The 22,031-nt window shown below is 42.4% G+C and overlaps 2 protein-coding genes across 4 annotated transcripts in view; one reads left to right on the forward strand and one right to left on the reverse strand.

Annotated features, from left to right (window-relative positions):
- Positions 1–12,884, forward strand: part of ITIH2 (inter-alpha-trypsin inhibitor heavy chain 2) — a 52,477-nt gene extending 39,593 nt beyond the window's left edge. Inside the window, exons 16-21 of the mRNA XM_032151702.2 lie at positions 1,120–1,257; positions 6,033–6,146; positions 6,972–7,170; positions 7,676–7,848; positions 9,480–9,591; positions 12,073–12,884. Coding sequence (XP_032007593.1) covers positions 1,120–1,257; positions 6,033–6,146; positions 6,972–7,170; positions 7,676–7,848; positions 9,480–9,591; positions 12,073–12,220 — 884 coding nt within the window. The 3' untranslated portion in view covers positions 12,221–12,884. The remainder of the gene's footprint in view (positions 1–1,119; positions 1,258–6,032; positions 6,147–6,971; positions 7,171–7,675; positions 7,849–9,479; positions 9,592–12,072) is intronic.
- Positions 12,885–13,264: 380 nt separating this feature from the next.
- Positions 13,265–22,031, reverse strand: part of KIN (Kin17 DNA and RNA binding protein) — a 39,088-nt gene continuing 30,321 nt past the window's right edge. The window contains exons 13-14 of one of the 3 annotated variants that reach the window (XR_004248032.2): positions 18,109–18,226; positions 13,265–17,757 (exon numbers count right to left, since the gene is read on the reverse strand). Coding sequence is in view for 1 of the 3 variants with exons in the window: in XM_032151847.2 (XP_032007738.1) it covers positions 20,249–20,311 (63 nt within the window). In the remaining 2 variants the exon portion in view is untranslated. Of the gene's footprint in view, positions 20,312–22,031 lie in introns of all 3 variants that reach the window. The other 2 variants (XR_009211067.1, XM_032151847.2) reach the window with 2 other exon arrangements.

Consider the following 22,031-nt stretch of genomic DNA (forward strand, 5'->3'; position numbering starts at 1 on the left):
TATGTAATATATAATATAATTATGTTTTATATTAGATATATAATATATAATATAACTATATAATGTATAATTATATAATATAAATATATGGTTGTATATATTATATAATTATATATAACATATAACATATTATATATTACATATAAAATATAAAATATATTATATATATTTTATATATATATTAGATTCAGGGGCTAAAGGTGCAAGTTACATGGATATATTGCATGTTACTGAGGCTTGGGGTACAAATGATCCCGTCACCCAGGTAGCACCCATGGTACTCAGTAGTTTTTCAACCCTCCCCCACATCTCCCCCTTTCCCTCCCTCTCCGCTCTAGAAGTCCCCAGTGCCTATTGTTTCCATCTTTACGTCCATGTAGTACCCAGTATGGACTTCTCAATGTAGTACCCAAGGTAAGTGAGAACATGCAGTATTTGGATTTCTGTGAAATATATTCTTAAGAACGCTTTGTACACAGTGGAATATTTTCTGCATTTTTAATTTTGTTCAAGCGTGACACCAAGTTTACTGCACTGGTCCAGGGTTCAAGGAACTCTGACTTGTAATGTCCCCGTGACAACAGCCTGGAGCCTCACAGATAAATAGATCTAGGGAGAAACGAACCCTAGATTAGTTTCTAGGCATGGCTTTCTCACAGAGAGGTAGCCTGGCTATCAGAAAGCAAAAAGCGCCTTTTGTTGTCATGTGGAATCTCTCTCACCAGTAGGGAAACCTCTCTGGGAAACTAAACTGCTCGGCTTGTTTGTGAGTGAATAGGGATGGAGCCAGGAAGATACCACGGTAACCTGGGCCTTCTCCCAGACTTAGCTCCCCGGCCTGCACTGGAGTCACCGGGCCCTTCTCCAGCCCTATAAAGCGGTTCCTCGCACTGCCACCCTTGCTCAGGTTCCAGACTCCAGAGAGAACTGTATCACAGGCCTCCTCCCTCAGCAACGTGCCAGAGGCAGCCCGGGAAGAGAGAACTCTGGAATCAAAACAGAGGAGCAAAACCTAAGCTGACAACACCTGGGGGTGCATAAAACAGATTCTTGACACGGTGAGCAATTTCCATGGAAATGTAAACCTAGAAACTCACAGATGCAGGTTTTTCTACACAGGGGCCCTGTATTACGGCAGCAAAGTGTCTCCAGATTCCATCCCGTCTTGGGCCAATCCTTCACCAACGCCCGTGATCTCCATGCTGGCACAAGGATCTCAGGTGCTAGAGTCCACGCCACCCCCACATGTGATGAGAGGTAAAGCTTCTACACTGCTTGCACGTCCCAGAACTCAGCCGACCATAATCCTGGGAAGCACTGTGTGAATGAGGCCTGGTGCAGCGGCTCATGCCTGTAATCCCAGCACTTTGGGAGGCCAAGGCAGGCAGATCACCTGTTTTTCTATAGAAATCCACCTTATTTTGTTTGTTTTTAATCATGTATTTACAGAATCCTAGTTTTGTTCAGTCTTTAAAAAAACCTTTCTGCAAACAGTTTCAGTGGGAGGTTTGGGTAGTAGCTGTGGTCATCCAAAAGCCAGGAAAATGTATTTCTTTGTGAGAGTTTTGGTGGCTGTGGCTTCCTTGTGTAGTCGCAGACTTCTTTGCCCTCCATTGTCAATTTCTTTGCCTTTCCATTACAATCTCTCTGGCATCTTCTACCACAGCATGTGAGACGGGGAGCTGCCCCGGGGAAACGGGAGGGAGTGTCTCCTCTCCTGTTCCCAGCTCCTTGCGTTGCAGTCTTCACCCACAGAGATGACAGCTGCTGGCAATTAGCTAGTTCATCTAGAAAACCTGTGTGCAGCTTTTCTTTCCTTACTTTTCTTTTGATTAGAAAAAAGTAAATTTCAACATTCAAAGACAGAGCACATCCCTCTCCCTGAAGGAAGGTGCAAAGTCCCAGCTTGACTTGAGTGTTTGAAATTTAGAAGGGTGGCTCCTGTTGGTCCTAGAGTTGTGCAGCTTTCTTGACTGCCTGGAATATAGACCTTCCCATCAAGAAAGCCTCAAAGCTGGGTCTCCAGGTTGTATGCCTAGCACATACCAAATACCATGTTGTAGCAGAGAAAACTTAGCAAGGACTTTGAATGGACATTTAATGTTATTTCAGGCAAGGCACATGGCTCACACCTGTATTCCCAGCACTTTTGGAGGCTCAGGTGGGAGAGGATTGCTTGAGGCCAGGAGTTTGAGACCAGCAAAAAAAAAAAAAAACAAAAAAGCCCTTTTCAAAAAATTAGCCAGGCGTAGTGGTGCACCTGTAGTCCCAGGTACTCAAGAGGTTGAGGTGGGATGTTTGCCTGAGCCCAGAAGTTCGACGTTGCAGTGAGCTATCATTGCACCACTACATTCCAGCCTGGGTGACAGAGGGAGACCCCGTCTCAAAAAATAAAGTAGAGACCAGGCACGGTGGCTCATGCCTGTAATCCCAGCACTTTGGGAGGCCGAGGAGGGCAGATACTTGAGGTCAGGAGTTTGAATCCAGCCTGGCCAACATGGGGAAACCCTGTCTGTACTAAAAATACAAAAATTAGCCGGGCATGGTGGCAGGTGCCTGTAATCCCAGCTACTCGGGAGGCTTAGGCAGGAGAATTGCTTGCACCTGGGAGGCGGAGGTTGTAGTGAGCTGAGATCGTGCCACTGCACTCCAGCCTGGGTGACAGAGCAAGACTCTGTCTCAAAATAAAATAGGATAAGATAAAATAGGATGATAAAATAGTAACTTCATCTCACCCTTAGGGCTTATCTCTAAAATTATTATTTTTGGGCCACAAGTAACTTGCTCCTTCACCTCCATTGCTGGTAGCGCTTTGCACAACACTCACCTCTCCTACCCCAGCTCCATGGGGAGTCCCACGAACCATGCAGAAGTCTCAGTTAACAGCGGCAAACGTCTGCAGCTATGCATGAGTGGGGAATCCGTGCGGAAGCTGATCGTGCTGGAGGAGCATTGCTTTTACTGTGCCTTTCCGACCAGCAGTTTCTGAGAGCCAGACACTACTGTGACGCCCAGGGAGTGAGCTGCTTAAACTGTGGCTTTGCAAAATAAAGCTTTTCGAGAAAATTGTTGAGATCAAGTTAGTTTACTTTTAGATATTCTTCCCAGTTAAGACTGTAGTGCTTCTTCCAAGTTTCTCATCTCCGTTGTATGATGCAGTGAAAAGGATGAGGACTTCAATGTCAGACAGTCCTGGAGACACATCTGCCCCATGACCTTGTCCATACACTGAAATCTCCCTAAGGCTCAAGCAGCCCACCTCTAAAACGGAGATGATAATACCCTCCCTGCAGGGTGGATACAAGTTTCTCCTTCCTAGTAGAAGCTCTGTTATCACTGACCAGTGTTCTGCCCATAAACCTCAGGTGCTAGGAATCTGTAACATTAGTCACGGAGGTCCTTGATCTACTTTCCGCCTGATCAAAATGTCAAGCTGTGCTGACTCATTTAAACATGATGCTTCATTTCTGTTGTCTTGAATTATGTCAACTCAATATGGCAACACAGATTCACTGTTGCCTATCAGAAGTTCTGATTGGCGGGATTTCAGTTAATTAAATGGCAAAACCAATCGTTATCTTTAATAAAAGCAATTTTCTTCAAACAGAATATTTCAAACTACCATATTTGTGTAGAGGAAGAAAGAGGGTATCATGATATAATGATTATTTAAGGTTTTTTTTGTTTTTGTTTGTTTGTTTGTTTTTTGAGACAGAGTTTCACTCTTGTTGCCCAGGCTGGAGTGCAATGGCTCAATCTCGGCTCACCACAACCTCCGCCTCCAAGGTTCAAGCGATTCTCCTGCTGCAGCCTCCCGAGTAGCTGGGATGACAGGCGCCCACCACCACACCCAGCCAATTTTGTTTTCCTTTTTTTTTTTTTTAGTAGAGCCAGGGTTTCTCGATGTTGGTCAGGCTGGTCTCGAACTCCCAACCTCAGGTGATCTGTTCGCCTCGGCCTCCCAAAGTGCTGGGGTTATAGGTGTGAGCCACCACACCTGGCAAAGATTATTTTTAAAAGAGCCTTTGTTCTATGTTTTTTAAATTTTATTATTTATTTATTTATTTTTGGGACAGAGTCTTGCACTGTCACCTGGCTTGAAGTGCAGTGACGCCATCTCGGCTCACTGCAACCTCTGCCTCCCAGGTTCAAGCGATTCTCCTGCCTCAGCCTCCCAAGTAGCTGGGATTACAGGTGCCCACCACCACACCCAGCTAATTTTTTGTATTTTTAGTAGAGACGGGGTTTCACTATGCTGGCTGGCTGGTCTCAAATGCCTGACCTCGTGATCCACCCGCCTCGGCCTCCCAAAGTGCTGGGATTACAGGCATGAGCCACTGCACCCAGCCTGTTCTGTGTTTTTACAATGCCTTGTAGCGTCCAGCTCCAACAAAAATCAACTAACCACGTATTTGTGGACTGCAGAGCATGAACCTGGAGGTGTGAACTGAACATTTCTGGCCTGAGTGACTGCTTCAGCCACTGCATGAGCGTCCTGTAACTCCTCTGCAAGCTTTTATTAATACTGCCACCAACAACTTGCCTAAAATGAGGGTCAAGTCACGTCACATTTATTCTCAGAAGCCTTTAATAGCTACTCAACAGAATAAAGGCCCATTCTTGAGCGTCTCAGGGTCTCTGTGATCTCTACTTTTAGCTCCTTTTTTCTGCATTCTTCAAGAACCTGTCCTCTGGCCGCATTGAGTTATTTTCTAAAGGAAGCATAAACTGTTCTACATCCACTCCTTCCTCATTCTGTCCACTCAGAATAAAATCTCTCCCTCATTAGCCTTTTGTCTTTCCCCCTTCTCCTCTGACCTTAAAGATAGTTCACAAGCCACCTCCTCCATTCAGCCTTGCCATCTGCCTGGGGGGCACTAATCATTTTCATTTTCTCACAGCATTTTACTTGAGCCATTATTGCACCATGTACTTCATTCTGTCTTACATTCGTGATTATGTCTGCCCCTTGCACTAAAGTATTACTTTCTTGAAGTTACTGACCATGACTTATATTTATAGTTACACCAAACATTGCCAAATTTAGTTATTGCACATAGATTTTTTTTTTCCTTCACCAAATATTTGTTGAATGGTTAAATGGGAAAGAGAGGGAGAGGGAGACGTGGGAGGGGGAGGGGGAGGAGAAGCAAGGAAGGATTAGCTAAAATAATTAGGTTCAATAACAAAGGAGTACTTTCTTGGGAGTAGCTTGATTCTTCATTGCTCTTGGAATTGAATAATATTAATCTATATGTCAACAATAATACTGGGTCTCCTTTGTTTTCCTGCATTGTATATGGCTCCTTAAAAAATATATCTCCAGTCTGGGTGAGGCGACTCACACCTGTAATCCCAGCACTTTGAGAGGCTGAGATGGGTGGATCACTTGAGCTCAGGACTTTGACACGAGCCTGGGAAACAAAGTGAGACCCCATCTCTACAAAAAATACAAAAAATTAGCTAGACATGGTGACACGTGGATGTTGCCCCAGCTACTCAGGAGGCTGAGCTGGGAGGATCACTTGAGCCTGGGAGGTCAAGGCTGCAGTGAGCCGTGATTGCAACATTGCACTCCAGCCTGGGTGACAGAGGGAGATCCCGTCTCAAAAAACACCCAACTCTATTTTTCTGTCTACACACACATTCACACACACACACGTGTGTGTATGTTTCTTATATTTGTGGGTGCACATTTGTGTGTATTTCTTATTCCTTATGTCTTTCTTATTCATTTTTTATCTCTAGCATCTAGTCTAGTGCATACGTTTTTAGCTACAAAATAAATATCCTCTATATTTGTAAAATAACATAGCGTTCTGATGAAGGCTCCACGACAAAGGAACAATGGAGTATGAACCACTGGGTCCCCGAGGCCTGAAGGAGTACCGAGCATAAAGGAGAAGCACAATAAATATTTGTTCTGATTAATATTTGTTCAGAAATGACAATATTTGTTCAGAAATGACAAAGTGCTGAAAATCATCTTCCTTTTAATGATTTTGTTTACATTTTCTTTGTATATTTTCCAGTTGAAAATGACCCACATTTCATCATTTATCTACCAAAAAGCCAAAAGAACATTTGTTTCAATATTGACTCAGAACCTGGAAAAATCTTCAACCTGGTTTCTGACCCAGAATCAGGTAAAATAAAAATAAATTATATTTGCATTAGACAATTAGTTCGTTGTCATGCTTTCCTGTCACTGCCTGGGATTTCTTTCTTTCTCAGCTTAATAGAAGTTCTACATATTTCAGTGATATTAGTGAGAAATTAAATTATAAATATATTCTTAACTATTTTGAACCATTATAGTTCAAAATATATACTCCGTCTCTGAGTATGAACTAGCAGATCTTGTTGTGATATAATTAAATACGAGCCAGAGACGATGGCTTTATACCTGCAATCCCAGCACTTTGGGAGGCCGAGGTGGGCGGATCATCTGAGGTCAAGAGTTCAAGACCAGCCTGGTCAAAATAATGAAACCCCCCCCACTACTAAAAATACAAAAACAATTAGCCAGGCGTGGTGGCACACACCTGTAATCCCAGCTACTCAGGAGGCTGAGGCAGGAGAATTGCTTGAAACCAGGAGGTGGAGGTTGCAGTGAGCCAAAATCACACCACTGCACTCCAGCCTGAGTGACAGAGTGAGACTCCATCTCAAAAACAACAACAACAAAAAATTTAAATACTATATGATAGTAAATTATTTAAATTAAATTTTATAAACTGACATAATTAAATTTTATAACTGATATAAAATTAAATTTTATTAAATTTTACAACTGTTATTAAAATGTTATAAAATGAGAATCACAAAGAAGAAAATGTTAATGTAAATCTTGAAGCAAAATTACAATGATTTTCCAATATTGCCATGTTTTTATAAATTTGAATTATAGTACCCACACCTGCAAAATAAATGGCACAGAAGAGAAAACATCATTTTTTTCTTTCCTGTAGGAATTGTAGTCAACGGTCAGCTTGTTGGTGCCAAGAAGCTCAACAATGGAAAACTAAGCACCTATTTTGGAAAACTGGGATTTTATTTCCAAAGTGAAGACATAAAAATAGAAATCAGCACTGAGACCATCACCCTGAGCCATGGTTCTAGTACATTCGCCTTGTCCTGGTCCGACACGGCTCAAGTCATGAATCAGAGGCAAGTATGACTCCATCTGAACTCGGGCCTGTCCGTGACACACGACTGCATAGATAAATCCAGGCATCAGTGACATCAACATTAAAAATATCATTTTAAATATAAGGAAGTTGAGGTTCAGAAAAATTGTTCTCACTCCCTACTCTGTTCCTGGCAGTGGGCACTGTGTGTTTTTGGTCACCGTTGGGTCCCAGGACCTAGTCTAGTGCCTGGCATCAGTGAACACTCACTGTGTATGTGCTGATCGGTGAACGAATCCTTCAGCTGAAACCCACACCGACTCTATCGCACAGTGAGCGCCAAACGCTACGGCTGTGTCCTCTGCGTAGAAGCTTCCCAATGAGTATCTGTTGATCCATCATTTATCTATAAACTGTTGCAAGCGCTTAGATAACTAGCGGAATTGTCTGGGAGGAGTGAAGAGTTCATATTAGGGGTGAGAAGAATGACTTTCTAAAAAGGTCTGTTCTGGAATGGTTTAATTCCACTTGGACTTTCACACCAGGGTGCAGATCTCAGTGAAGAAAGAAAAGGTGGTAACTATCACCCTGGACAAAGAGATGTCCTTTTCTGTTTTACTTCATCGTGTTTGGAAGAAGCATCCCGTCAATGTTGACTTTCTGGGAATCTACATACCCCCTACAAACAAGTTTTCACCTAAAGCCCACGGACTAATAGGTAAAGCGTCTATTGACCATCTGACAAGGGTTGGGCCACTCTAATTCTTTAGCAGCTTTGGCTGACAGTGGTTATAAGTTGAGGACATGGCAGGTGTGGACTCACGAGCACAGAGGACCAACATAGTAGCGTGGAGTCACTCGGGAATGTGACAGCCAGGACCTTTTGCCGTTCCAGAAAAGGTTGTCCAGGGCCAGGATTTCAGCATCACAAACTGGGCAAGTTAAGAGAAGGGACAGCACATTTTAAGTTTTATGTTGAAGGTTTTTTTCTAACTGAAGCAAGGTGAACCCATTTAGGACTTCTGTGATAATAAGCAGAACACACACCCTGGACAACTGTCCCTAGTATTTTAAGAAGGGCTCAAATATAAAGCCTGTGACATCACAAACAAACCTTCTTCCTGTGATCTGAGCTATGCTCTCAGGTGCTCACCTCACTCTCCTGCCATCAGGGTGCTCGACTTACTCACGATCCACTAGACCAACCTCATGTATAAAATGACCATGAGCTCCAGGCATGGTGGCTCATGCCTGTAATCCCAGCACTTTAGGAGGCCTGGGCAGGTGGATTGCTTGTGGAGTTCAAGACCAGCCTAGGCACCCCATCTCTACCAAAAAATTAGAAAATAAAAATAAGTAGCGGGGTGTGGTGGATCCTGCCTGGAGTCCCAGCTACTCAGGAAGCTGAGGTGGGATCACTTGAACCCAGGAATTGGAGGCTGCAGTGAGCTGTGACTGTGCCACTGTGCTCCAGCCTGGGTGATAGAGGGAGACTCCATCTCTTTAATTAATTAATTTATTTATTTATTTATGAGATGGAGTTTCTCTCTTGTTGCCCAGGCTGGAGTGCAATGGCGCAATCTCGGCTCACTGCAACCTCTGCCTCCCCGGTTCACGAAATTCTCTTCCCTCAGCCTCCCGAGTAGCTGGGATTACAGGCATGCACCACCACGCCTGGCTAATTTTGTATTTTTAGTAAAGACGGGGTTTCCCCATGTTGGTCAGGCTGGTCTCGAACTCCCAACCTCGGGAGATCTGCCCACCTCAGCCTCCCAAAGTGCTGGGATTACAGGTGTGAGCCACTGCGCCCGGCCCCATCTCTTAAATTAAAAAAAAAAAAAAAAAAAAGGTTGTGAGTGGTGGCTCACACCTGCAATCCCAGCAGTTTGGGAGGCCAAGGTGGGTGGATCACTTGAGTCCAGGAGTTCAAGATCAACCTGTGCAACATGGTGAAAACCCGTCTCCACAAAAAATAAGCCAGGCGTGGTGGCTCGCGCCTGTGGGCCCAGCTACTTGGGAGGCTGAGGTGGGAAGATCACTGGAGCCCAGGAGGTGGAGGTTGCTTGCGGTGAGCCGAGATAGCACCACTGCACTCCAGCCTGGGTGACAGAGGGAGACCCTGCCTCAAATGAAGTAAAAATAAAAATCAAAAAAAAGATGGTGAGCAGCACAAATGTGCTCCCAGGAAGGACCCTCCCTCCCATCACCACTCCTTTTTCCTCTCAGCTTGTCTTTCCACCCTAGAAATCCTGGAGGGAGGACCGAAATGTAGCACGGAGCCAATAATGAGCCTGTCTTTTCATTTAACTATGATTACATGTCAATCAATGTCTGATTCTGTTTCGCTAGGCCAGTTCATGCAGGAGCCAAAGATACACATCTTCAATGAGAGACCGGGAAAGGACCCTGAGAAGCCAGAGGCCAGCATGGAAGTGAAGGGGCAGAAGCTGACTGTCACCAGGTAGGCCTCGGGTGTAAGGACAGTGACGAAAAGGCCTTGTGTTAGAATTAGACCCACACAGCAAAATAGAGGAGCAAGAAGTGTTGTAAGCACTACCTACATCACACTAGCAATTCATTAGGAATAGACACACACAGCATTCGCAGAAGGACACTTCTGATATCCCACCTTAAATGTAAACAATGACTGGGTATCTAGGGTCATGCAATGCCAAGATTAATTAGCCTGTTGTTCTCATCTTCATACTTTAGAAGTCCTCACAAGAGCTTCACAAGTTGGATAACTGGACACGTTGATCAAAGGAGAGAATCATAAAACACCTATTACCATAGTGCTGCAGAATGAATGTAGATTTTTACATCAGGCTAGAGCTTTCCTTTTGCACATGGATCTCTGATTGCTTTTTTTGTAGCTTTTCTTACACAGACCACCCCCATATGCTTCATCTGAAGTGAGAACTTAGACGCTCGTAACACGTTCTGAGTGTAAAAGTCTTACAAATCTTGATATTTTTTCCCAGTGCTTTACAGTTGTCTCACCCATGCCAAATTTGATACCATTTGAAAGCAGCTTACCCCTTTTTAGAGTTTTTACAAAGCAGCCAACTTTGCTTTATTAGAAAGGATTCTTCACCCACACAAATGTCATTGGCTTTGACATACTTAATTAAACCATAACATTACAATGATAACCATAAAATTATAGTCGGAAGTATTGCCACGAATGTAGATTTGTGAACTGAAACAATGGATTCTTAGTGAATACACCATTCAATTAGTATCAGTTTATGGGAGGAACGAGGTACCGACGGGAATCAGTGAGCGTGTGTCATAGAAGCAATGGTGAGCACAAATTAATAATGTTAATATTAAGTCATCTGAAGTTGGTAGAAGGGCATTTACTGCCAGGCATGGTGGCTCATGCCTGCAATCCCAATGCTTTGAGAGGCCAGTGTGGGAGGATCACTTGAGACCAGGAGTTCAAGACCAGCCTGGGCAACATAGTAAGACTCCATCTCTACAAAAATAAAAATAAATATAAAAATAATTAGCCAAGTGTAGTAGATTCTGCCTATAGCCCCAGCTACTCAGGAGGCTGAGGTGGGAGGATCCGTTGAGCCCAGGAGTTCGAGGCTGAAGTGAGTTATGATTGTGCCTCTGCACTCCAGCCTGGGTAACAGAGTGAGACCTGTCTCATAAATAAATACATAATATATAAATAGGCCAGGCGCAGTGGCTCATGCCTGTAATCCCAGCACTTTGCAAGGCCGGGGCGGGTGGATCACCTGAGGTCAGGAGTTCAAGACCATCTTGCCAACATGTTGAAGCCCCCCCATCTCTACTAAAAATACAAAAATTAGCCGGGTGTGGTGGCGGGCGCCTGTAATCCCAGCTACTCAGGAGGCTGAGGTAGGAGAATTGCTTGAACCCAGGAGGCAGAGGTTGCAGTAAGTGGAGATAGCACCACTGCACTCCGGCCTGACTCCATCTCATAAAATATGTATACATATGTATATATGCATATATAAATAAATATGTGTGTGTATCTATCTATATCTATATATTTACTCTAATGACAAAAACTAAATGCTGGGCCTCCATTTGGTCCACTGCAAGCACCTCACGGTTCATAACTGAAACTGAGCTGTGCCACGGGCTGGGCACAGTGATACTTTTAAGGCTCATTCTCACAATGTGCCAGATCCTTATCAAATTGTTGGCTACTTTGCCCTTCAAGTGGAGGACACGAAATCTGCTCAGAAACAGCAGGTATCACCCTTAAACACAGAGAAAGTGCAGTTAAGAGGTGCCGCCAATGCATTCTTTTTTTTTTTTTCAATGACAGAGTCTTGCTCTGCCGCCCAGGCTGGAGTGCAGTGACGTGATCTTGGCTCACTGCAACCTCCACCTCCTGGGTTCAAGCAATACTCTTGCCTCAGCCTCCCGAGTAGCTGGGACTACAGGCGTACACCACCACGCCCAGGTAATTTTTCTTTTAATTTTTAGTAGAGACAGGGTTTCACCATGTTGGCCAGGCTGGTCTTGAACTCCTGGCCTCAAGTGATCCACCCACCTCAGCCTCCCAAAGTGCTGAGATTACAGGCGTGAGCCACCATGCCTGGCTGCTGACTCATTCTTTAAGTGACCTGTGAGGTCAGCCTCAACACTGTGGAGTCTTGTTCCTGCCTTCTTTCCATTGGCTACTGTTTCCCTTGCTAGAAAAGCCCACATGGGTCAACTCTAAGGGTTCTTTGAGTGCTCTAAGGACGCTCCGCTGGTTCTCTGTCCTTCCAACACCAAGCCCCAGACTTGGTGTTTCTTTTTCACATGACTTGGGGAGCAGCGATAGGTGGGGGGGCGGCAGATGTGGTGACAGAAGGAACGCAAAGAACAGCAAGGAAAAGAGGGGGTCTTGTGTCTAGAGGTGCCCGGCCAGCCATCCCTCAGTCTCCCCCTAACCACATGCCTTGCTTCCTTGCAGGGGCTTACAGAAAGACTACAGAACGGATCTCGTGTTTGGAATGGACGTTACCTGCTGGTTTGTGCACAACAGTGGAAAAGGATTCATCGACGGGCATTACAAGGATTACTTCGTGCCTCAGCTCTATAGCTTTCTCAAATGGCCTTGACGGTTTATAGTTTGGGAAATTATATATATTAATATACATCTTTCCCCTGTCACTTTTGCAGATATCCTTTGGTTTGAATAATTAAAATGAACCAGATATCAGGGTGGTTAATTAAAATAAACCAGATATCAGGGTGGTTTATAAAGCCTGTAAACACATCTAAAGAAAATAAACATTTTACAAATGAGCTTTTAGGATTTTGTTGCATTTTTAGATGCCGAAGTGTGTGGATCAAGGTGGTGCCGAGACAAGCCAGCATCTGGACAGAGCCTTAAATTTGGTGTTTACTGTGATCATTTATTAATATCTTTTCTTTTTTTTTTTTTTCTTTTGAGACAGGGTCTAGCTCTGTTGCCCAGGTTGGAGTAAAGTGGCATGATCACAGCTCACTGCAGCCTCAAGCTGGGCACAAGCAATCCTCCCACTTCAACCTCCCTAGCAGCTGGGACTACAGGTGCATGTCACTATGCCTGGCTAATTTTTATTTTTTGCAGAGATGACGTCTCGCTATGGTGCCCAGGCTGGTCTCAAACTCCTGGGCTCAAGTGATTCTCCCGCCTCAGCCTTCCAAATTGCTGGGATTACAGGTGTGAGCCACCATGCCCAGCTGATCATTTCATTGCTGTTGAGTCTCAGGCCCTCAACCTTGCAGATCGCGTCCATTTTTCCACTGCTAGTTACATGGGAAGTACGATTATGAGAGGGTTATATGGTGAGCACAGAATACGAATGGGGGTTACTTGATCTTAGGTGCTTTGTAGAGATTTATACTAAAGCCCTGTTGCCCTCTGTAGAGATTTATACTAAAGCAAGAATAGCCTTGCTGTGGTGCCTGTGATAGCCCAGTATTTTTAGCCAAAATTCTCTTCATAATGTTGGTCCCTGGGTCCCTTTTGAGTTTCTGAGGCCTGGATTAGCCAGAGTTCTCCAGAAAAACAGAACCCATAGGAGATTTACAATAAGGATTGGCTCATGTGTTTTTTGTTTTTTGTTTTTTGTTTTTTTTGAGACGGAGTCTCGCTCTGTCGCCCAGGCTGGAGTGCAGTGGCGCAATCTTGGCTCACTGCAAGCTCCGCCTCCCGGGTTCACGCCATTCTCCTGTCTCAGCCTCTCGGAGTAGCTGGGACTACAGGCGCCCGCCACCACGCCCGGCTAATTTTTTGTATTTTTAGTAGAGACGGGGTTTCATCGTGGTCTCGATCTCCTGACCTCGTGATCCACCCGCCTCGGCCTCCCAAAGTGCTGGGATTACAAGCATGAGCCACCGCGCCCGGCTAACGTGATTATGGAGGCTTGTAAATCCAAAATCTGCAGAGTAGGCGGATGGTACAGAAGACCCAGGGAGGAGCCAGTGTTCCAGCTCAAAAGCCATCAGGCAGGAAGAGCTGATGCTGCAGATGAAGTTCAAAGGCCGTACACTAGAGAATCCCCTCTGACTTGGGGAGGTCAGCATTTTTGTTCTATTCAGGCCTTCGACTGATTAGACGAGGCCCACCCACACAAGGGAGGGTGATTTGCTTTACACTTTTTTTTTTTTCCTTGAGATGGAGTCTCGCTTTGTTGCCCAGGCTGGAGCACAGTGGCGCAATCTTGGCTCACTGCAACCTCCACCTCCCAGGTTCAAGTGATCTTCCTGCCTCAGCCTCTCAAGTAGCTGGGATTACAGGTGTGAGCCACCATGCCCAGCCCCACTTGTTTTTGTTGGTCCCAAATTCTGCACATATTTAAAATCGCTCAGGATGTTACCTCAGATGGCTAATTATACACACTGTTAATGTTGCTAAATGAATTCTGAATCATAGTTCCAAATTCTCTGGAAGCCCTCTGTGTCTGTGAATCAAGTTTCACACAAATTTAATATACCTTGAACACAGCATCTTTTTTAGTACTCCTGGTAGAACTGTTATTTCATTTGCATTTAAACCATTTCTGAGTAATACCACTTACATGCTAAATCTTAGACTTTATTTCAAATAAAGTAGTAAATTATGTTCTAACAAAAGGCCAATGACATTTACAAGGCAGAATAAAATAAGCAACAAATTTAAAGCGAAACTAGGTTACTTTATGCTGTCTGCATTTGTATAGTGGATTTTGGTGCTAAGATGCAAGTCTGAACCACTGTAATTCTGTGCTTTGCTGTGTTTACAACTTTCCTTAAAAAATCAATTCCTAAAATGAACGTATTTTCAAAAGTCAAATTGCAGAACTTGCACTTTAAAAAAGCTTTTTAAAGGCACATCTTTATGCATCTTCCTTTCTGTAATCTGGTAAAAATCATTTTTCATTTTAGAGGCAAAACTTTTTTTTGGACATATCCAACCCATATTTGAAAAAGCAAGTGAGCACCTCTAAACCTAATTGCAAAATCTTAAGGAAATGTGATTGTTTCTAGAAGCTAAAGATTACTGGCCGGGTGTGGTGCCTCATGCCTATAATCCCAGTACTTTCGGAGGCCAAGGCAGGAGCATCACTGGTGGCCAGGAGTTCAAGACCAGCCTAGGCAACATAGTGAGACTCCCATCTCTTCACAAAAATAAATAAAAATAAAGATAACCTTAGTGCTGAGGAGGTAAATAGCACTACCTCTTAGTTTTCTTCTTCTGTAAGAAGTGCTCACCTATGACACACTTTTGAAAAATCTACTGCCTCTTTTCCATTTCCTATTTCAAAAATAGAAAAATATTAAATATTAGAATGCTAATATTCAACAGAAATTTCAAAAGTGAGATTTTAGCATTAACTCTGTTATTTGGTTAAAATCTTGAATTTAAAACTTCTACCTGTAGATATTAAGTTTAGCTTCTTAGTATTTTACGTGTGCACAGTGGTCTTAAAAGTAATAATGAAAATCTTGGGGTGTACATTTATATGCGGTAACAGAGTTCTATCAAAAGAAACTGCAGCTTTACAGGATCACTTACTACCATCAAGTGGCATCTTCTCTTTAGCCTCATCCCAACTGAAGGAGATATGTGACTCCAAAGGCCCAGTAAAATCAAAGTAAAAATTACCCGGCCATCTAGGCACATAGAGATGCTTGTATGCTATAAGAACTTAGTGTTATTTTTCTTCACTTTTTCACACTGGCTGAGTCTACTTCTTGGTAACTTTTCCCAAAATAACCACAGAAGAGAAAACAAAAACCTCCAGGGTGGCTCCCTTAAGTGGCATAATTATTCAGTTATCTAATTAACATTTCTAGAGTCACTGCAGTCAACCTAATGACTAACTTGTAATCAAGGCTGATCGTATTCTGGCTGGTTGCGATGGCTCACGCCTGTAATCCTGGCACTTTGGGAGGCCAAGGCAGGCAGATCACCTGAGGTCAGGAGTTTGAGACCAGCCTGACCAACGTGGCGAAACCATGTCTCTACTGAAAATACAAAAATTAGCTGAGCCTGGTGGCATGCACCTGTAATCCCAGCTACTCAGGACGCTGAGGCAGGAGAATCGCTTAAACCCAGGAGGCAGAGGTTGCAGTGAGCCAAGGTCGCGCCACTGCACTCCAGCCTGGTCAACAGAGTGGGACTCTGTCTCAAAAAAAAAAAAAATGGCTGATCATATTCTAATCCTGTGATTCCATCTTACCCAAGTAGGAACTGAGGTGTATACTGGTATCAGTGAACAGTTTCTCAGGCCCAGCAGTCAGGGCAGATTTTCAAGTAGCTGCTATACATGATCAAGTTTCTCTTACTGGCCTATCATTTCATCTGATTATCATTGAACACTGTCTGTCAATTCCTATAACACATACCTTGGGTCTCTATCTGCTTCTCACTCATATCTCCAGCACCTAGTACAATGACTTACCTACTGAAGGCACTCCATAAATGCTGGCTGAATGAATTTGATGCAATCATGTCAGAAAAAACTGAAACTGAGAGGCAGTTAGAAGTAGATACCAGAAGACAAAGGAAAAATCAGCAAATGAGATTTAATGAGATTCTAATGAAGAAAACAGGGAATTTGGTCTCTCAGGACAACAAAACCAACAATTTGATATGACCTCAAGTCAGCTGTTAAAAAAGAATAGCTTAAAACAAAATGAGAAGACAAGCCACTGACTGAGAGAAAATATTTGCAAAAGACACATTTGATAACGAACACAACTGAAATATACAAAGAACTCTTAAAATTCAACAATAAGAAAATGAGTAACCCAATTAAATAATGGGCAAAAAAACCTGAAAGACGTCTCACCAAAGAAGATATACAGGTGGCAAATAAGCCCATGAAAAGATGCTCCACATCATACTTCATCAAAGAAATGCAAATTAAAGCAACGACAAGATTCCATTGTACACCTATTAGGATGGCCAAAATCCAGAACACTGACAACATCAAATGCTGGTGGAGATGCAGAGCAACAGGAACTCTCATTCATTGCTTGTTTGAATACAAAATGGTACAGTCACTCTGGAAGACAGTTTGGTAGTTTCTCAGAAGACACCTGGCATATGATCCAGCAACTGTGCTCTTTGGTCTTTATGTAAATAAGTTGAAAACATCTATCCACAAAAAACCTGCACACATGTTTGTAGCAGCTTTATTCGTAATTTCCAAATCTTGTAAGCAACCAAGATATTAAGCAACCAAGATATCCTTCAGTAGGTGAGTGCATAAACTGTGGTGCCTTCAGACAACAGAATATTATTCAGTGCTAAAATGAAGTGTGCTATCGAGCCACAAAAACCTAAGCAAAACAACATGGAGGAACCTTACATGCGTATGTTCTACTAGGTGAAAGAAGCCAATCTGAAAAAGCCACACACTGTATGACTCCAATTATATGATCTTCGATGGAGACAAAACAAGGGAGACAGTAAAAAGATCAGTGGTCAGCAGGGATTTGGGGGGAGACAGGGTACAGATGGAACACAGGAAACTTCTAGGGCAGTGAAACTGTTCTGTGTGATACTACAGTGGCAGATACATGTCATTACACATTTGTCAAAACCCACAGAAACTGCTCTAAAAAGTAAAGTCTATGTTTGAAAAAAAGAAAAATAGCTTATGATGCTTCAAAAATAAAAGTCTAATATGAGACCTGTTGTTAGTTATCTGCAGTCATTTTGCTTAGCATAAACTCTATCAAGCTCTACAAACTCAGAGGGAAAAAACTACTGTCAAGTCTATAATCATATTTTTATGCTTCAGATATTTTTCATTGAATTTAACCTCAAGTAGGCTACCTCATTTCATTCTGAAATAATTTCAGAAAGACGTTGGAGAATTAAATGTGGGAGGCAGACATGAAACATTTTTTCTCTGAAGAAAACCACCGAGTTGATTCCAAACTTACATATTTGGGGGAGGCATATGTAATTTGTCAGGTTTTACTCAGCACTATTTGTTATCAGGGAGAACCAGTCTCCTTTTCTAAATTCTTCAGACCAGATTATTAGTAGTCCAGGCTCAACTTCTTGGCTCCGTTTCCAGACATGACCACTCACTGCCATTTATTCAATACCTACTATGTGCTGGACTTCATGTCTGATGCTTTATATGTATTTTCTCTAGGTCTCACATCAACCCTGCCAAAAAACATTTTGACAATTTATACATTAAAAACATCGCAATTAAAGAACATTAACATTCTAATATTACAAAGCCAATGAACAGAACTGCCAGAATTTGATCTAAAGACGGCCCACACCCAAAACCCAGCTGCTTTCCACAATGGGCTGTCAGGTTACTTTGGAAAAACCTTAATTCATCCCTGAAGAACATTTTCTGTAAAGCTACTGACATCATCCTATTAGTATTTCTTTACTGCCTCTTACATTTCTGTAACGGCATATGTTCTCCCACCTTCTGAGAATAGAAGCTATCAGCCCTCCCTGACTCTCAGTTAAAGAGAGATATCCCAGGGGTTGGCATCGTACCTGTGTCTGACGTCAGCTTATTCCCATCCTCATGTTTGAAGTGATTATCCTGGTATGGTCTGTTTTTTGTTTGAACTCTTGTAGAAGATGAACTCAGGCAAGGCGTGGTAGCTCACATCTGTAATCACAATATTTTAGGAGGCCAAGGCAGGAGGACTGTTTGAGCTCAAGAGTTTGAGACCAGCCTGGGCAACATAGCAAGATCTCGTCTTTACTAAAAATAAAAAAAAAAAAAAAAAAAAAATTAGCCAGGCATGGTAGTGCATGCCTGTAGTCCCAGCTACTCGGGAGGCTGAGGTGGGAGAATCAATGACCTAAGCCCAGGAGGACGAGGCTGCAGTGAGCCATGATTGTGCCACTTCACTCCAGGCTGGGTGACATAGCAAGACCCTATCTCAAAAAAGAAAAAAAAAAGAGGCCAGGCGCGGTGGCTCATGCCTGTAATCCCAGCACTTTGGGAGGCTGAGGCGGGCAGATCACAAGGTCAAGAGATCGAGACCATCCTGGCCAACATGGTGAAACCTCGTCTCTACTAAAATTACAAAAATTAGCTGGGTGCGGTGGCGCATGCCTGTAGTCCCAGCTACTCAGGAGGATGAGGCAGGAGAATGGCTTGAACCAGGGAGGTGGAGGTTGCAGTGAGCCAAGATTGCACTACTGCACTCCAGCCTGGGCAACAGAGTGAGACTCCGTCTCTAAAAAAAAAAAGAAAAAGAAAAGATAGATCATCTCTCTCTTCCTGGTGCTGCTGAAGGGTAAGATGTAAACCTAGAATGCCCAAGAACGTAAACGTAGAGAGCCAGCACAGGAAGCCAGAGACAGAGCGCGAGCTCTGGGAAGGCTGTTCCCACCCAGTCCCGCTGTCTTGGAAGCTAGCGTCTGCTCCTTTCAGTCATGTGCACTATAAATATCCCTTCGCTTATCCTTTGGCACAGGCAAGTGTGGGTTTCCTGTATTTTGCATTTCCTAATAATATACTGCCCTACTTATTTCAAACTATATCGTTAGGCAGGGTGCCGTGGCTCATGCCTGCAATCCTAGCACTTTGGGAGGCTGAGGCAGGAGGATCACTTGAGCCCAGGAGTTTGAGAGCAGCCTGGGCAACACAGTGGGACCCTGTCTCTAAAAGTAAAAAAATTAAAAACAAATAAAACCATATAGTCCAACATTGCTGGTAGAACTGTAAAATGGTATAGCTGCCCTGGAAGAGTTTGGCAGAATCGAAAGCTTCTGTTCACATAAAATCCTGTAAATGGATGATCATGGCAGCATTATTCACAATAGCCAAAAAGTAGAAACAATCCAAATGTTTATCAAGTGATGAATGGATAAACAAAATATGGTACGTCCATACAGTGGAATATTACGCAGCCATAAAAAGAAATGAAGCACGCCTACATGCCACCACATGGATAAACCTTGAAAACATGATGCTAAATGTAAGAAGCCAGTCATAAAAGATCACATATTACATGATTCCATTTATAAGGAATGTCCAGAAATGGCAAATCCATACAGACGGAAAGTACATTAGTGGCTGCCTAGGGCTAGGGCAGAGGGGAAAAATAGCGATTGACTGTTACAGGGTTTCATTTTGAAGTATGAAAGTGTTTTAAAATCACACAGTGGCGATGGTTGCACAACTCTGCAAAGTACTAAAACCCGCTGCATTGTATGTATATTTTAAATGTGTGATCTGTATGGTATACGGATTATGACCATAATAAAGCTGCTTCTATATTTATAGTTTGATGTTTAAAATTTAATTACACTTATAGTTCAACTTTACTACTCTACTACTGAAAATATAGAGTGTATGAAGGATTTCCTCCAATTACATGATTCTAAATTGTCATATATAAAACACTTTATAATAACATTCTTTAATGAAGATATAAATTCATCAAGTAAATTACAAAGGAAACAAAAATAACAAGGACAAAATTACATCGTTTTGATACTTCATGAGACATAATTAAATTGTTCTCAAAGGTTAGCTGAACAACTATACAGTAATATTTTCAAAAACCTGTTTCTTTTATACAAAAGAATACCCTAACACAGTAGAGTCTCATAATGCCTTGGCGAACACCAATTTGATGCTTTAAGATTTTAATGGATTGTTAACAAATTTTCAAACTCAGGCAAGTTTAGAAATGTCTTCATATTGAATTCCTTCAACTCTGCGTCCTTTTAAAGGGCCCTACAAATTAAAATAATTTAAAAGAAGGTTAAAAACACACATTCCTAAAAGACAAAAAAATGACACCATACTTATGGACACAAATTTGCCTTTTCCGTATCCCTAAAATACCATTAAGGTAGTTAACATTTGTATACATCTATGAATTTTAAGAATAATCTATGGCATTCTCATTAAGAACTACCGTATTTTCTTCTGTGACATCTGACATACGTTATCAATAGATATTGTGGCAGAGACCTACTAGCTGTTCAGTATCTCCTCTGCTTCCTGGATAAATAGCTAATTTCCTACCTCCCTTGTGGTTAGCTGTGGCTATGCATGGAGCTCTAGCCCATGGAAGCAAACAGAAGTGATGGTCCAGACATGCTATCCTCGACACACAATCTGCCAAGCTCCTTTTGCCTGCCCAATGCACACAGACATGGCAACTGGAGATGCCACTTCAGGGCAGTACAGCCACTAGCTGGAAGGACCCTGGGTTCATAAATCGCCACTTAGAAAAGAGTTCCCTGATCAGAAATACCCATTTGGGGTTTTTAGAGTGAAATGTTAACTTCTATCATGTTTGTGCCATTGTCCATTTGGGGTTTTCTTTTTTTATAGGAAATATCATTTTGTAAGCATTACAGATACTCAAACATGTTTGTCTAGGTTGGCTGTGATAGTTACACTGGTCTAGATTATAAAAAAGAGTCCAACTTTAAATTTATTTTCTTCTTTCATATCGAACAAAAAGGGAAAGAGGAAAACTTAATTAATGAAAGATATTTTCTATCACAAAAGCGGACATAACCTGGGAACACAGAGGCTAAGAATATGGGCTGTGGACCTATACTCCCCAAGTTCAAACCTCACTTTCAACAATTGATTTAACCTCTCTGTCCTTCAGTTTCCTCTCTGTGCCTTATTATCTCCTAGTGGAAATAACAGTAATGTCTGTATGATTGGGTTGTTGGGAAATATAAATGAGTTATTTCATACAAAGTGACTAGACCTGGAATTTAATATGAGAGCTCAATAATTTTCAACTCTAATTATTATTTAATCTTTTGTTTAAAATTTGAGAGTTGGGTCGGACGCAGTGCTCACGTCTGTGATCCCAGCACTTTGGGAGGCCGAGGCAGGTGGATCACCTGAGGTCAGGAGTTTGAGACCAGCCTGACCAACATGGTAAAACCCTATTGCTACTAAAAATATAAAAATCAGCTGGGTGTGGTGGCACACACCTGTAATCCCAGCTACTTGGCAGACTGGATCAGAAGAATTTCTTGAACCCAGAGGCAGAGGTTGCAGTGAGCTGAGATCGCGCCATTGCACTCCAGCCTGGGCGACAGAGCGAGACTCTGTCTTGAAAATAAATAAATTAAAATAAAATAAAAATAAAATTTGACAGTTAATCCTCTCCCTTGCAAAATATAACATGATGATGATGATGATAATGATGATGACAATGATGATGACTCTAACCCTAGAACTGAGATTTTAACATCTTTTTACTGCTTCCCTTAACAACAAATAATTATCATATTTAAAGGAATTAAGTTCCCAGATAAAGTATAACCTAGGTTGGATTTTTCATTATCATGTTTAACGGTCTATGGTTAATTATATTTTTCTGATAAGTACCATAAATCTGGAGAATAAGAAGGGAGCCAGACATTTGGGCTTATAGGGCAAATAGCTAAAAAGCTGAGGCTATTTAGGAACGATTTATTGG

The sequence above is a fragment of the Hylobates moloch genome, unplaced genomic scaffold (genome assembly GCF_009828535.3).
Source record: "Hylobates moloch isolate HMO894 unplaced genomic scaffold, HMol_V3 SCAFFOLD_2, whole genome shotgun sequence".
In the NCBI taxonomy this organism is placed as follows: Eukaryota; Metazoa; Chordata; class Mammalia; order Primates; family Hylobatidae; genus Hylobates; species Hylobates moloch.